Here is a 15,706-nt window from a genome sequence, read left to right on the forward strand (position 1 = left end):
ATTACATTTCCTTCATACCTTTCAATACATTTCATTCTTTCCATGTCATTTTATCTATTTCCATTATGTTATATTACATTATCATAAAATTCATTCCATTACGTTTCATTTATCACAATCTAATTTTCATGGTTCATTTCATTACATCACATTACATTAAAATTCAATTTACTACACCACATTACATCTCATATCATTATATCATGTTACATTACACCCATTGTCATTTCATTAAATTTTATTTATTACATTCCCTTACATTGACTTTCATTACATAAAATTCCATTTTTACCACATTTCATTACATTCACACCATCAAATCACATTTTCTTGCATTGCATCATTATTGCCATTTAATTATTTCAATCATTATCCACATATCATACTACACTAATCATTCACATATATATTAATATTTACTACTACTATATCCATCAAATCATACCATCACATGCGTACATGAGTCCATGATATAACAAGTGCACACCTCTAAAAATCAACAAGCTCAGATATCTCATTAAGAAAAAGATCAAACAATACATCAAAAGGATAAAATCAACATGAATATAAGATAGACTGCAAATGATCACATAACATGAACATCAACAGATCACAATGTCTATCCACATGAACATCCAAATATCACCAAGTACATCAACATGAATATCAACTGAACATCAAAAGAATAATCATACATAATGATGCGTAATGCCATAACACATAATGTACACTCATCCCGTCGTAGGCAGCTGACCCGAAGGTCCCTGCTCGCTAAGGGTGCTCGTATCCTCTTGTGGTGCCTGCTTAGTCATATTTGTCATCGGTGCAACCTATTTGGCTACAGTTGTCTGACTAATTGACACCCAATCTGTCCTTGATGGCAGTGGTGGTCTCGGTGTCATCGCGACTATAAATGCCTATAGTGTACTTGTCAACTCACCCATCCAAACCTCCAAATCAATGGATCTCCCTGGCCTCTCTAGTGGTGGTTGTGCATCTAGCGGCACTTGATGCTGTCCCTATGGCTGTACATTGGGTGGATCTCAGATCGGAGCCTGTACCCATGGCCTCTGTCATTGGATAAACTATATATCATCAGGAAACCTGGCCCTCGCCTACTCTACCCTACCCTGCTCAACACCTCTGTCCCGTTGACCAGCTCCCACTCCACCACCTATTCCCCCTCTCACCCTCACACCTCCTTGGCCCTGGATCCCTCCAACCCTCCCTACAGCTACTGGTCTCTGCACTAGACCTTGTGCCAAACCCCTCTGTGGTAATACCATGGCTACTCGACCTCCCCCTCCATATCTCCCCCGTGCTCTAACCACACCTCTTGATCTCCCTCTAACCTTTTGTCTCCCTCTCCCTCTCCCCAGACCACCCTCATCATCCTCATCCTTACCCCCACTCAATGATTCATCAATCCCCAGAATAGGCTCTGTTGGATCCATGTATCTTAAAGAGGGATGCTCCCAAAACCATCGTGCATAGTCCCCCTATATCCTTGCATCTGCCTCTCCATCCTGCAAAGCCCATGGTTGTGGTGCGTCTATCTTCTATAAAAAGACCTCTACACAAGCCTCATACTCCAAGGTTGGCCCCCACACTACCCTCTTTGACTGAACCCAAGCATAATGTGATGACCCCTATGGCATGCCCTACCACTGCCCAAACTATCTCACCACCCATTGAAAACAAAATCGCTCTATCACTGCGGGTACCTGGCCAAGAAAATATCTCAAACCAAAGAAATATACCATCTCATCATTTTCCTTGGCCCACAACTCTGTGAACCTGTATGGTCTCCACACAACCTCATCAATATCATCCAACATACGCCACTAATACTTTGTCTTGCCCAAATGGGGCTGCATGATCACACTAGAGTAAGTATACATGTATGGCATAGCCTAAGGCTGCTATCGCACACATACCAGATGAGTAATGGGTAAATGCTCCCATGTCCATAGTTGTAACAAAATCACTCGTGCTGATAGTGACGAGGCTCCTAAATATACAACCTGATGCAAGTCATTGTACAAGTGGGCCAATATACAACTATCCCATGCAAATATCCATGGTTGATCTATCATATCTTATATCAACTTACCCCATCCAACTAGACATCCTCACGTTTATCAGTCTGGCAACAAAAACCCTTCTATCAATCTAGCCAAAACTGCCGATAATGGATCATACTGCAACATCTGGAACCATGATACACTGTCATCCCCAATGTTGTCATCTCTGAACAATTCTCTAAAAGCAATGCCATCTGCAGTTTGATCATAGTACACTAAATCCCTATTGTCGAGATCCACAATATCCAATATACATCCTCTAGAGTCACTGTCATCTCACTCATCGACAAATGAAAGGTGTTGTGGTCTGAGTGCCATCGCTCGGCCATAGCTGTCAATAGCCCCTTGTTCACTCAGAATTAGGGCATCTGTAGTAAATAAGTAAACCTACATCTGTCAATCACTTGTCGCTCCTCAACAGACAATCTACCTACTACCTCTAGGGGCCATGGATATAACCCTTGTGCCGTGAGCTTTCGCCCATGTACCTATTTTTCATTAAACAAACAAACAACAGTGTTAGCTTTCGTCACAAATGATCATCATACATCAATCTACTATTTATATCTAGCTACTCAACTACTGGTTCTATCTTGAACTTGTCACTCATCCTTCTCTATCCTGAGTTGACTTGTTTGTTGCCCCTACTTTGTATCCTAAGCTGGGGCATCATTCTTTACCTATCTATCATTTGATTGATCCTACAACATCACTATTGACTACCTGATTACTATTTTTTACTTGTTATGATGATCCCTAAGCAACAAACCTAGAATCTAGCCTTTTGTGCCATTTTGTACACAATATTTTCACGTATTCATGAAACCTTAATGCAGAGTGCAAATAAAATAACAACAAACTAGACTAAACCCAAGAAGTCATTGTCAAAATGTAAACTCTATGAACATCCCATGTTTCTCTAACTACAACCACTAAAAATGCTCTCAAACCAGCATCTCAATGACAATTCTAAATGAGAGTATGCTTAGAATGTAGGTCTACTAGTATGTATGCAAGATCTAAGATAAAAATGCAGATTATATGCGAGTAACAACTCTTAGAATACTATCAAAATGGACATGTAATGAGCTAAACATGTGTTAAGATGATACTAAATAACATGAAAACAAAACTAAAATGCTATCAAAATGACATAATTTTGCTAGAATAACAATGCTAATATGTTGCCAATAGTGGCATGTTGTGATGGTTAAGTTCTTGCGTTGTTATCCTTGCCATCAAAGTTCAAATCTCATGGGGATGAGGTCCCCTGTTTGTGGCCTCACTGGTTCATAGCTCTAGGTCAAAGCATTTACCCCTCTTTAAAAATAGAAAAAAACAATGCTAATATGCTCAAAATGATAACTCTGAATATACCTATAATGCAAACACCTAAAACTTGGATCCCTTTGCTCTTGAATTCTCCTTATATTTATAGAATTTTAGAAGGGGTTGGAGTAAGAATCTGGGTTTTACCTTTAATTGGTGGATAGAGGTGAAATTGAAAATGTCTCATAAGAGACAAGAGGAGGAGTCCAGAAGTCTTGATTTTGAGGATAAAAGTGAATTTTTTCAATTCTGTACAATATAAAAAGAGGATTTTCATTTTGTGAGGATAAATGGATTTATTGATTTAATAGAAGTTCCATTTATTTTCAAAAGTTTGTCTTTTTCCCTCTCCCTTTTGAATTTCATTTTATGATTTTGAATTATTTTTCTCCTCTTTTAAAGTTGGTTTAGGTCTTATTAATTTGATAGATGATTTAATCGATTAATGACCTAACATAATCCTTAATTTGAAAGTTTGTTGTTTTCCTCTGATTTCCTCCTTAATTTGTGTTGATTGATCGAAATTGCATAATTTAGGTCTTTGCCAATTTTTAGGTATCTATAGTTCTAACCCCATGCATGTAATAATTTAGCTTTTTCTTTCTATCAACAATCATTCTTTTGGAGCAGTTAATGCTTCCAATGATGTTGTGGAAAGATCTCAATTATGGGGCTGGATGGTTGACAACTTGCCTCTAGCTACTTGAGTTATGTGTGGTGACTTCAATATGGTTGAGCTAGCCTCTGACAAGGATGACATTTTTCCTTTTTGTCAGACAACTTGGGAAAGGGAAGTCTGGTACTACATGCATAATAAATTGGGCCTTTTTTTATCCCAATACTAACTGCCACTAGCATAGTGGTATCTAGTACACTTGGTCCAACTTTTGAGCTAGCTCTGACTGCATTTTAAAATGTCTCGATCGTGCCATGATTACTACACAATCTTTTTTCTCCTTTTCTAAGGATTGAGATTTACCTGTCATTCCTTTGCCAAATATGATGTTATCATACCACTATCCCATTTATTTTTCCATTTTGTGGCACACAACTATACAACGGATTGTTAAGACTCAGTTTTTCCTTAATACATTATCGCTGATGCATGCGTCCACTATTGCTCATATCCTACGTGTCTAGAATTTGGAACCACGTCTACATTCTTAGACAGGGTGGATTTAGTGGTGTAATGATGCTATTACTAGAACCGCTCGATTTTGCACATCTATAGGCAAAAGTTGGTGATTTTCAGATGACGGTCTTATGAGTCCACTACCATGGCTCTCAAGAAAACTTATGGGGCTCTCGCCCTTAACCCTTTTAGTGTTGATTTGCAAATTTAGCTTGCCAAGCTTCGTTAGGATAAATAGGTTGCAGATAATTATGTTGCTCAAGGAGCCCAACTCAAAGCTTACCTCCATTAGTTAGAGGTTGGTGATAAGGCTTCAAAGGAGTTCTTCCAAGCTCTTAGAGCTCGCCATACCAATCTTGGAATTAAAAAAATCAAACAAGGCACTTTTGTTCTCTCCAGTCTCCCTGACATCTTGTAAGTTTTTGTTCACTATTATGAAAATGTGTTTGCCTCGTAGGGAAATTTGGTTGCTCAGGAGGAAGCCCTTAGAAGGTGTATTTTTGTTACTCCAAATTGCCTAGCGGTCAAGTAACATGCTTTTTGTGAGCAGCTTCTCACCATCCGAGACCTCAAGGAGGCATTTTTTCCATGGCTGATGACAAGTCCCTCGGATGTGATGGGTTTCCTTGTGAATTTTACAAACACCTTTGGGAGTCTATTAGTCCCAACCCACACAAAGTTTATCTTGAAGCCTATCATTCTAAAAGTTTAAGGAGTTATTATCAGCAAAGGAAACATCAAATTCATACCTAAAGCTAGCGATCCTGAGGATATTTGTAACTAGTAGCCCATTACACTACTTAATGTGTTTTATGAGATTATTGTTAAGGCAATTTCTCTTAAAATTTGCAATCTCCTACCTTTAATTGTGTGGCTAGAGCAAACTAGTTTTATTAAGTCTAGGTATATTCTTGACAACATCATTGTTGTCTAGAAGGCATGGAGTGGGCTCACAAATCTAATCAGTTGTATGTGTTTTTAAAAATCAAATTTGCCAAAGCTTATGAGCGGATTGAATGACCTTTCATTTTGGCTATGCTCCAAGCTCTTGGTTTTGGTCCCAATTTTCTTCAATCTATGGAGATGCTTTTTGGAGATGCTAATGCTTGTATTACTATCAATAGCTCTCAATCTAAAGCCTTTGGGCTCTTTCACTCCATCCGGCAAGATTGCCATCTGTCTCCAGCTTTATATGTTCTTGCTACTGAAGGGTTTGGCTACTTGCTAGCCCACTTTGTTTCTTCTGGTTTGGTTCGTAGCATTTTCTTACCAGATTCCTCTTCCTAATTGTTCAATGGACACTTTGTTGATGATTCCTTTCTCACTATTTTGGAGGATAAGGAAAACATCACTAATGCTTTGCAATGCTTGTGTTAGGAATAAGGTGTCTCAAACTTGGATAATTCCTATTCTTATTATTTGTTTTGTAAGTATATTTTTTGCAAATAATGTAATTAAGTGTGAGTGTACATGTCTAGTTGGCATGTTGATGTGTCACTCCACTTGTATATGTCGACATCTTGAATTGTGCATAAGGAGATCATGGCTAAAATGGTTATGAAGGATTCCTATGATGCGTAAGAGCTATCTTTGGAAGATTTGATGATGGGTGAAGATGTGAAGACATGTGGCAATTGATGATTGAGTACTATACACTCGAGTCTCCAACTCACGCACAGGGTTTGGGGCATCGACCTGAAATTTTTTTGGGTTCCTATTTTTTCGAAGAATGGTAAAACCCTGATACGGTTGTTCTTTGGAAGTTTCCCTAAAATGAAAAGTGCATGATATAAGTGTTTTTAGGGTTGCAGATAGGAGACAAAGAAAGTGTATTGTTGGTATGGTATGTTGCTACTAGATTGGTCTTCTATGTCCTGAAAGGACTTGCATTGCAAGTGTGTTGTAACCTTCTGTGTTCAAGATAATACATTGTGCAGGTTTTGGAAGGGTGGGGTTGTTTTGCCGAAAAGTTTTTCCCCATTTTTATATCTTTGTGTTTATGTGTTTTCTTTCTCTATCTATTTTCTGTATTCATGGTTTATTGTAATACTATTGTTTACATAATATTGAATCTAAAATTGTAATGATTTGATAGGAATTTGCACAATACTTTCCTTAAGGGATTAGTGTAGGAAGCTATTTCCATGCCTGAGTTTCCTTACAGCTTGGACACCTTTTATCAAGCCTTTGGCTCTACTATTTAATGGCACAAAATGCTATGTTATCAGCAATCTTTTTTGCCACCTCTGCCTTGGCTTGACTAGTTTGAATGGAAATGGGTCACACACGGGGAGATTTTCAGCTTTTTGGGCATTCCTTTTGCCTTTAAAGCTTTGCCAGTTGATTTGTGGAATGTTGTGCTTGTCAAGATTGCAAAGAAGTTTGACTATTGGCTTACTAAATCCCTTTCTCTTGTGGGAAAATTTAAGATCTTTTCAAAGGTTTTGGCAGCTACACATGTTTATTATTCTTCTTATTGGGCTCCTTCCAAAGCCTCTTATTTGAAATTAGAGCAATTGCTCCGTGATTTTCTTTGGGCTTCTGGTTCAGACTATCATAGCTTTCACAGAGTTGCTTGGGATTTTTGTTGTCTCCCCAAAGAGTCTGAAGGCCTTGGCCTTCATAAGGCGTTGTTCTTTGTGCCAAATGGATTTTATGTGCCACTGCCATTACTGGAGATGAAGCTTGGAAGATTCTGGTTTGACATTGCATTTCTTCTAGGTTCCCTGTTAATAGGCCTGCATTGAAGAGGATTGGCTTTCAAACCCTTCTCATCATGCGTAACCCTATGCACATACATGACACTTTTGTTATTAAGAGCATATGGAAAGCTTGAGAAGCTGTCAAGCCTTGGCTTCGATGGTCTGGTGATGGGTTCTATGATGGGCTCTCTTTGAACTAGTAGAACATTTGGTGGTTTCCTTTATTTGCCATCTAGCATATTCTTCTAGCAAAGACTCAAGGTGCTAGTACTATGCATTTTTTCAAATGTGGCATCAAGACTCATAAGGACCTTTTCTCTAGGGTCTCCACGAGTCTCAAATCTTGGGAAGATATGTAATTCCAGTTTCGTCTTGCCCATTCAGATCAACATACAGTCTTGCCCGTTCAGATCAACAGATTTATGATTTGTTGCTTTCTATAATTCCAGATCACTTAATTCACTAATTGGGTATTTAGTCTGTTCGACCTTGGTGGATAGACTGGAAGTGGTATGTTGCCACTCCCTTTACCAGCTACAAACCAAGTTTTTGGTATTGATGGCTTTCTCCCCATTTGCTGATGGTGGATACCCTCAACTAGCGCATTTGTAGTCTTCCTTTTCTTAATGGAGAAAGCATTTCAACACTATTTGGAGTGCCATTACAGAACCCAAGATTGCACATTTTGTTTGGTGCCTGATTTTTCAAGGTCTTCCCCTTGGGCCTCGGCTCAAGCATATTAGGGTTTTGGATCCTCGGTGTCCATTTTGTGGGCAACCAGAGTCTTTTTTGCATTTTTTTTGGTTCTGTAGATGTGCTCAAAACTAGTGGCACTGAATTAATGATTTTTTAAAGTCATTTTGGCCTAAACCTTTTTCCTAGCATATGGTTATTTTGGGTGATTCCCCTAGGTTCCCTAGAAAATTTACCCAAATCTGGCATACTTTCAGAATGGAGATTTTATTTACTATGTGGAAAGTTAGAAATGTTGTTCTTTTCACTCACAGTTTTCTTGACATAAATGTTACTATGTACACTAAAGTATGCAGTTGTAATAATGTAATGATGTAGATTCAAGTGCAAGTCAATAAGGTGGCTCTAGAGGTGGCCCACCTTAAGGAGCTTCTCAATCATTGGGATAATGCTCATTGTATAGTTGCTAGAGTGCCTCCTGATGCTTCGGTTGATACTACGCCGTTGCTGAGGGCATAGTTCTTCTGATCGCCGCTCGCATACGCCACACTTGCAGGCTTCCCGCCACTACTCTCCTAGTGGTGGCAATGGTGGTTGGTGTCGCAGCTCAGCTTCCTCGCCCTATGGTGGCACAGGCTGGTCCCCAGGCCCGCTTTTTGGTAAATGGCCCTTTCACCTAGAGTTGGCTATTTCACCTATGCGGACTGATACCAAAGTTGCAGACCAGGCCCCTGACAATGCTGCTGACGGCTAGACTGTTCCTAGCCTGCCTGCCAATACCAGGGATGATTGGGGATTTCATGATTGGGATGAACCACCCCCCTCAGCTGGCACTGCTTTGGCTGCTTGAGGGTTGTTCTTTATAAGTTTTTTGTTTTTATGAATAGTTGTTGATTCTAGGTTCGACCATGTGAACTTTCACAGGGTGATCTTGTATCCTCTGGCCCCTTTTTTGTGAATTGTAACTAAGTATATTATTTATTAATAGAAAAAGACTATTCATCAACAAAATAAAAATTCTACATAGTTTCTATCCCTTATAACTTTTGGTACAACAAAATCAACTTACCAAACAATTTTATCATTCAACAAAATTTAGAGCTAAAATATTAAAATACATTAAAATTTGTTGTCACTATTTTCTAACTATTAAATTAACTTACGTCTAATACATGCCTAATACATGCCACAAACAACTTACTTTTCCAATAGTTTTTAACTCTTCGAGTCTGATTTTTCCTTAAAATGTTATAAATGGAAAAACTCCCAAATTCACATCCCCCCCCCCCCCCCCCCCCCCCCCCCCAACTGTATTAACTTATAGCAAATTGCACAATGAAAGAGAATTTGTGCAAAAACATTTAATTAATATGTTTGTTTTCTTCTTCGCTTTATACATTTTTGAAAACAGAAACTTAAGCCATCCAAATCGCTCGTGGCTATACAGCCACGAAAATGCACTTCCTTTACATTGTTTTTTCTAACTTTTTAAACAATTAACTAAGTCCTCTCCTTCGTATGGAAGTGCATTTTCGTGGCTGTATAGACATTGCTCCGATTCCTCTTCCCGTACGTGCACACTTTTTCCGTTTGTGTTTTTTTTTTGTTGTGACAGCACGAAGTATTTTTAACCTGAGTTGGCCTAGTGGTGGAGAACTTGTACTCTTGAAAGAGAGGTCACAAGTTCAAATCCCACTCGGGGGTAGGGTATGTACGCCTCGTTTGTAGCGCCAAGCGCCTCTCGAAAAAAAGTACGAGGTAGTCCCATATCACTGTCACCATATGTAAACCCAAAAACTATGGCATAGTGTCGTAGACTATAAAACCACCTTTTTTTTAAATTTTTTTTTATAAAAAGTGTAAATAAAAAACATTACGTTAGTCACGGGCCTGCTTTTTAAAGATGTACTTATTACTTTTTATTCTCAACACCCTACGAGAAATATGTCGTATTTCGTTTTTTTTGAGCCCCTGCAAGTCAACAGTTTTCATTGGGGGGTGCTTTTACTGCTGTCATTTTCAAAGACTCCCAATGGATAATCGCGTCCAATAAAATATTGTGTCCAAAAAGTACAGAATGATTAAGTGTACTAACATATTCATTTGCACCAAATCCCTACATCTTTGAGCTTGCAAAATATATTCTTCAAATTTATTAGTGCAATATCATAAAGTTCGACTAATGTGGAATGCTTGCATGTAGGTGGCCACTCGCTTAAATTTACAGTAGTATATTCAATTTAATGTTTTTTAAGGAAGAACAAGCGAAATTTGTATCGTTCATATTAAATTAGTTTGGTAGATTTTTCTATTTCAATATGTAATCATTTTTCGTATTAATGTTTCAGTCAAATTTTATTATGGATCATCTATCTAATTCCATGAGCTATCTATAGCAAGGTGAAATGATAAAATCAATTTCTTATTTTTACGTCAGCTAGTAGTTTTGTTAGATTTATAGAAAATATTTAAATATATTAGACCTTTTTTTAATGCATATATGAATTAATATTTAATGATTTCAATTATCAATTTGATTAAATATATTAGACCATTTTTTTTAATGCATATATGAATTAAAATTAAATAATTTCAATTATCTAATTAAAAATTTCAAGATCAATAGTAATCAAATATATAGATTTGTGCATTTTAACTAGTTTTGTTGACATTGACTTTAATGTAATGTGATTTCCACAATTCATAATAACATTATTAATTAATTTTAGATCATGTTGTATAATTTTTTAAAAACAAAAAATAGTTTGGAATGACACTCCCTAATCCATCATTAAAATATTTAGAGAATGTTATAATATGTAAGATTGCAAGTTGAGACTTAGACTCTTCATTCTTTGTATTTGAAGCCTTTAGTAGAAAGAGACTTTTAAAAGTTCAATAATGAAGTACAAAAGCAACTAAATTGTAACATTAATATTTCTATTTTCTAACACTAACAATCCAATGATAAACAACGTTGGAAACAATATACAATTACAACACAAATGAACTTGAGTTGAACTAGCTTCTCCTTTGGTTATATTTCTCCCAAAACTTTTGCCCCAACTTACTTGGCAAGCACCTTGAGTCACATAATCAAATATGATGCCACATCATCTCTCTTTTTTAAATCAAGATGTCCAAAATAATCCCATAAAAATAGATTTGTACCTATAGATCAAATCATGTTTAATTGTTGTCCAAATATTATCACATGTTTTATTGGCTTTTAAATTAAGTAGTACATTTTATTCAATTATGAATGGTATCTTTTCTAATAACAAATTTTCGGTCACAATTAATGATATAATATTATCAAGAATATTAGATATTAAACTAGTAATTCTAACCTTAAAACCAACATATACTATCCCAAGTATTAGAACTAACTCAACTTATAAATTGTCTCCTTGAATTCCAACTCCTCAAATTCACCCTCCAATCTAATCCCACATTTTCTTTCCTTATATCTAACTCTTTTAAGCCCAAATAATAAACCATCCCTCAAGTCCACCCTACAATCTAATCTAAACATTTCTTGATGTCTAACTCTTTATTAAAATATCTATGCACGTCAATAGGCTTTTGGTCTAGTGGCAAAGTTGAATGGTTCTAAATGAACCGATCAAAAATCAAATCTCATGACTGCATAGCTCCAACATCATACGCTCCTCTGAGCTAAAGAAGTTCTTCAACATTCAAAACACAAAAGCTCCTCTTAGCTAAAGAAGTTTTTTAACATTTAGAACACAAACAAAGGAAGAATGGGAGGAGAGAATATGTTTATTTTGCGACATGGGAGTGGTGCAAACAGAGAGACACTTTATCATGGAATGCCCAACATACATTGACATTTGCTCCAGCCATGGGGATATCCTAGCAACTAACAATTTAGATTTCATTTTTGAGGAAGCACAACTTGACAGGACAACACATTTAATGATCAATATTCATTGTAGAAGAGCGGAACTAAAGAAGCAATTTCAAAAGAATTAATGTTCTCTCACACTTATTTAGAGGGAGTGTTTTTCTAAGTGGTCCCATAGAGTGCTTTGACCTAAGGGACGTTATTTAAATCACTCATTCATTTATTCAAACCAAAAAAAAACACAAACCCATTAAGAAATAGCTAAGACTTCTATGGGAAGCAATGGTATACCTAATCAAAACCAAAATAAACAAAACATTGGAAGAATACCTTCCTTGAAATAAGCTAAAAACACATGGTCCATTGACTTGGAGGTACAGTCCACTTCTATATAAAATTACACAATGGGCAATAGAGAACAAGAACACCTAACTTACAATCTCCCTACTTTAGCAAAGTATTAGGTGAGAGTCGGTCCATCCGTTCCGCACACAGAGGACGATATCCACAACCGGCTAAACTCTGAAGAGTGGAATCGACAGCCCAACAAGAGTTTCCTGCTTAGAGCACTGTTCCAAAACTAGCTTCCACTGTTGAGATTAGAAAGGAGAATCTGCCGAGCATAATTCGATCCTAGTCCTGCTAGTGGAGTGTGGGCTAGAATCACGAGGTGGATAGATTGATTGAAAGGAACATCCATTGATGATCTTGGAATAAGTTGCTTCACATTCACATGTAGACTGACTGCCTGCAAATCAATAAATTTTCCCACAAGAAAATGCAGTCCAGCTACGGCTCGGGGTGTCCCCCATGTGGAAAATGGTGCGGATTCCTAATGCCACTCACTGACACTTGTACGCTACACTCCAAACCCCTCTGCACCCATTTGCTAGCCAGCTGCCCGCCATTAGGGGGGCCCCAACTTAAGATCATCTCTCTCATCTCACCCGTGTACTAAATACGCCTGTTTTGTGACTCTAATCAAGACGCAGATTTTAGGGGACTCCAGGGAAGTGTGGGACAATGGGTGTCAATGCATTTCATGTACGACCCACATCTCTCAGTCTCACTGCACCGCGTCCTTAATAGTTAAAAACGAGTAGGTAAACTTATCTCGTCGGTGGGAATCCAAGGCCTTCGATCACATTCCATACTCGTTATAAATCCCACTTCAGAGCATCCTTATTTCTCAGTGTTTTCCTTGCCCTGCATGGCACCACTCCCTATGACTTCTTCTATTCATTGTTTCGTTTCTTATCGGTGAGATCATTTGCAATTGGCATCGCATACAATGGAGTTGTGGACGTTCTCTAAGCTTCTCTTTGTTTTCGTGCTCAGCATTTCGTGCTTTGCAGGCCATTCTTCTGCAACTTATGGCCACCCAAAGCCGCCGTACGCATATATCTCTCCTCCTCCGCCTGTTGTTATGACGCCGCCAGTTATTCCTCCTCCCGTGGTTAAGCCGCCGCCGGTTATTCCTCCTCCTGTGATTAAGCCGCCGCCACCCCATACAATATCGCCCGTTTTGCCGCCACCCAAATTCCCGCCCAAGCCTACGCCAAAGCCGCCGCCTTATGTATACAAATCGCCCCCACCACCTCATGAAATTTCACCAGTTTTTCCACCCCCTAAGCCTCCCCTAATTCCTCCGCCGGTTTACAAACCGCCGACGGTTCACAAGCCGCCTCCGGTTATTCCTCCACCAGTCTACAAGCCTCCGCCAGTTCACAAGCCGCCACCGGTTATTCCACCGCCGGTTCACAAGCCGCCACCGGTTATTCCACCGCCGGTTCACAAGCCGCCACCGGTTATTCCACCGCCGGTTTACAAGCCTCCGCCTGTTATTCCACCGCCGGTTTACAAACCGCCGCCGGTCTTCAAGCCGCCACATCCGCCGCACGGGATATCTCCAGTTTACCCGCCGCCGAAGTCGCCATGCCCGCCACCTTTCATCCCACCGCCGCACCACAAGCCTCCGATCATACATCCTCCCCACAAAAAGCCGCCACCGCCACATCAGATATCACCGGTTTATCCACCGCCGGTAGTAAAGCCGCCGCCACTCATCCCGCCACCCATTGTTAAACCGCCGCCAAAGCCAAAGCCGCCTCCGGTCATTCCTCCACCCGTCGTGAAACCTCCTCCAACGCCTAAGCCTCCGGCATACGTCTACAAATCGCCGCCGCCACCACACGAGGTTTCGCCAGTCCATCCGCCGCCAAAATCCCCACCAAAGCCCAAACCCAAGCCGCCACCAATATACCCTCCGCCATCGTCGCCGCCACCCTATCCTGTTTACCCGCCGCCTAAGACCCCGAAGCCGAAACCTCCTCCTGTTTACAAGCCTCCGCCGGTAATCACGCCGCCTTCACCGGTTTACCCCAAGCCCAAGCCACCGGTTGCTCCCAAGCCGCCGCCGGTTCACCCTAAGCCTAAGCCTAAGCCTCCTGTTGTTCCCAAGCCGCCACCGATTTATCCACCACCTCCTCATGAGATTTCACCAGTTTTTCCTCCTCCCAAGTCTCCATACATTCCAAAGCCTAAGCCACCTCCGGCACCGAAGCTTCCATCTCCCTACGTATACAAGTCTCCACCGCCGCCGCCCTATTAATTTATCACCCAATCTTTCCCGCTAAATAAGGTACATCCTTAAAATGCAATGTAGTCCAGTTTTTTTTCTTAAAATGGGCCTACTTCCGTTGAATACATAGACCATTGTTTAAAGATGGCCCTTCTAGTGCATTGTAGTTTAAATTTCTATCCTGGTTTCTTTTGTTTAATACATATATTAAGGTAGGTCTTTATAGAGCATTACAGTTCGATTTACTTGGGACTTGTTTCGTTTAGTATATATTTCATTGCTTATGTTTGTTTATGGAAATTAGCAGGTTGGAGGTGGAGTTAAGAACGCGGCTATATATGGTTCAGCTCTTGCCTCCGCTTTGGTGCGGATGGATCATGTGTCCAAGTATTTGTCTGGATTTATGCTTTTATTAATGGACGGCCCCTGTAGGACTCTTCTAGATTTTAACTACAGGAAGTGAAAGAATTCCTTCTATATCTGGATCTTTTGATTGGACCGAGCTTATAGCAAGTATTTTGCAGTACCTAGATCGTAAGATATTACTAAGAAGAGTGCAGAGCCGCTCATTATAATAAGTTATTAAGATGTGTGTAAACAATGTTATAATTATTGTTGTTGTTATTATTATTATTATGATATTTAATAAAACTGTCAAATGTTATCAGCCAGATTCCTTTTATGCCTTTCAATGGGCGATGTGTTACGTGGCTTTGCTTGTGATTTCAAATGGCGTTGCAGACAAAAATATTATAAGGAATGTCTTCATTGTTTTCATTGCCTTTCAGAATGTCTCGAGATGGGTTACTAAAAATGATTTTCCCAGTCCGAAAATGCATTGTGATTGAGAATTTTAGCCTCTGCCAAGTGTTTTCCATTGGATTATTCTACTTTTAATTAAGAAAGAGCGGAGGATTTCGCATTGCATGAAATTCAGTGTGTGTTATCAAGATTATTATTGGTTCTATGGGTATTTAATTAAACTACTAAATTATATTCTAAAATCGGAAATCTTTTGTTTGGAAATTAACTGTGCAGATTGGCCAATGTCTGAAAGACAAATTGTAATGAAAGAAAAAATGTCTGATGTTTCAGCAAGATTAGGAATGTTTGACAATGTAAGTGATTTAAGAATGCATTTTGTATTATTAAAAGAGTACTCTATAATATATATTTTGAATCAGACTACATTTTCATTGTATTGTTGTGATTGATTTAATTCCGATCTGGATGGATAAACTATTATCCGAACATTGTAGAGTAGGTAGATGGTGGAAGTAAAAAATAGGGTGAGGCTTAGGAGAAATGGATTGTCAA

General features: G+C 39.0%; 1 protein-coding gene across 3 annotated transcripts; it reads left to right on the plus strand.

Annotated features, from left to right (window-relative positions):
* Positions 1-12,999: 12,999 nt before the first annotated feature.
* Positions 13,000-15,060, plus strand: LOC149531547 (uncharacterized). Of its 3 annotated transcripts, XM_089811384.1 has the most exons (3): positions 13,000-13,640; positions 13,674-14,449; positions 14,697-15,060. In XM_089811384.1, exons 1-2 carry the CDS (start codon positions 13,100-13,102, stop codon positions 14,417-14,419), a joined length of 1,287 nt encoding a protein of 428 aa, XP_089667510.1. In that variant the 5' UTR covers positions 13,000-13,099; the 3' UTR covers positions 14,420-14,449; positions 14,697-15,060. The 3 variants fall into 3 exon arrangements, with proteins under 3 accessions (XP_089667510.1, XP_089667509.1, XP_089667508.1); XM_089811383.1 differs by having other exon boundaries at positions 13,000-14,449; positions 14,694-15,060; XM_089811382.1 differs by having other exon boundaries at positions 13,000-14,449.
* Positions 15,061-15,706: the final 646 nt, after the last annotated feature.

The sequence above is a fragment of the Cupressus sempervirens genome, chromosome 11 (assembly GCF_028749045.1).
Source record: "Cupressus sempervirens isolate cs-2001-9-10 chromosome 11, ASM2874904v1, whole genome shotgun sequence".
In the NCBI taxonomy this organism is placed as follows: Eukaryota; Viridiplantae; Streptophyta; class Pinopsida; order Cupressales; family Cupressaceae; genus Cupressus; species Cupressus sempervirens.

Bases quoted from the DNA above. Each gene is read 5' to 3' on its own strand.
- LOC149531547 (XM_089811383.1), top strand. From the start codon at position 13,100: ATGGAGTTGTGGACGTTCTCTAAGCTTCTCTTTGTTTTCGTGCTCAGC.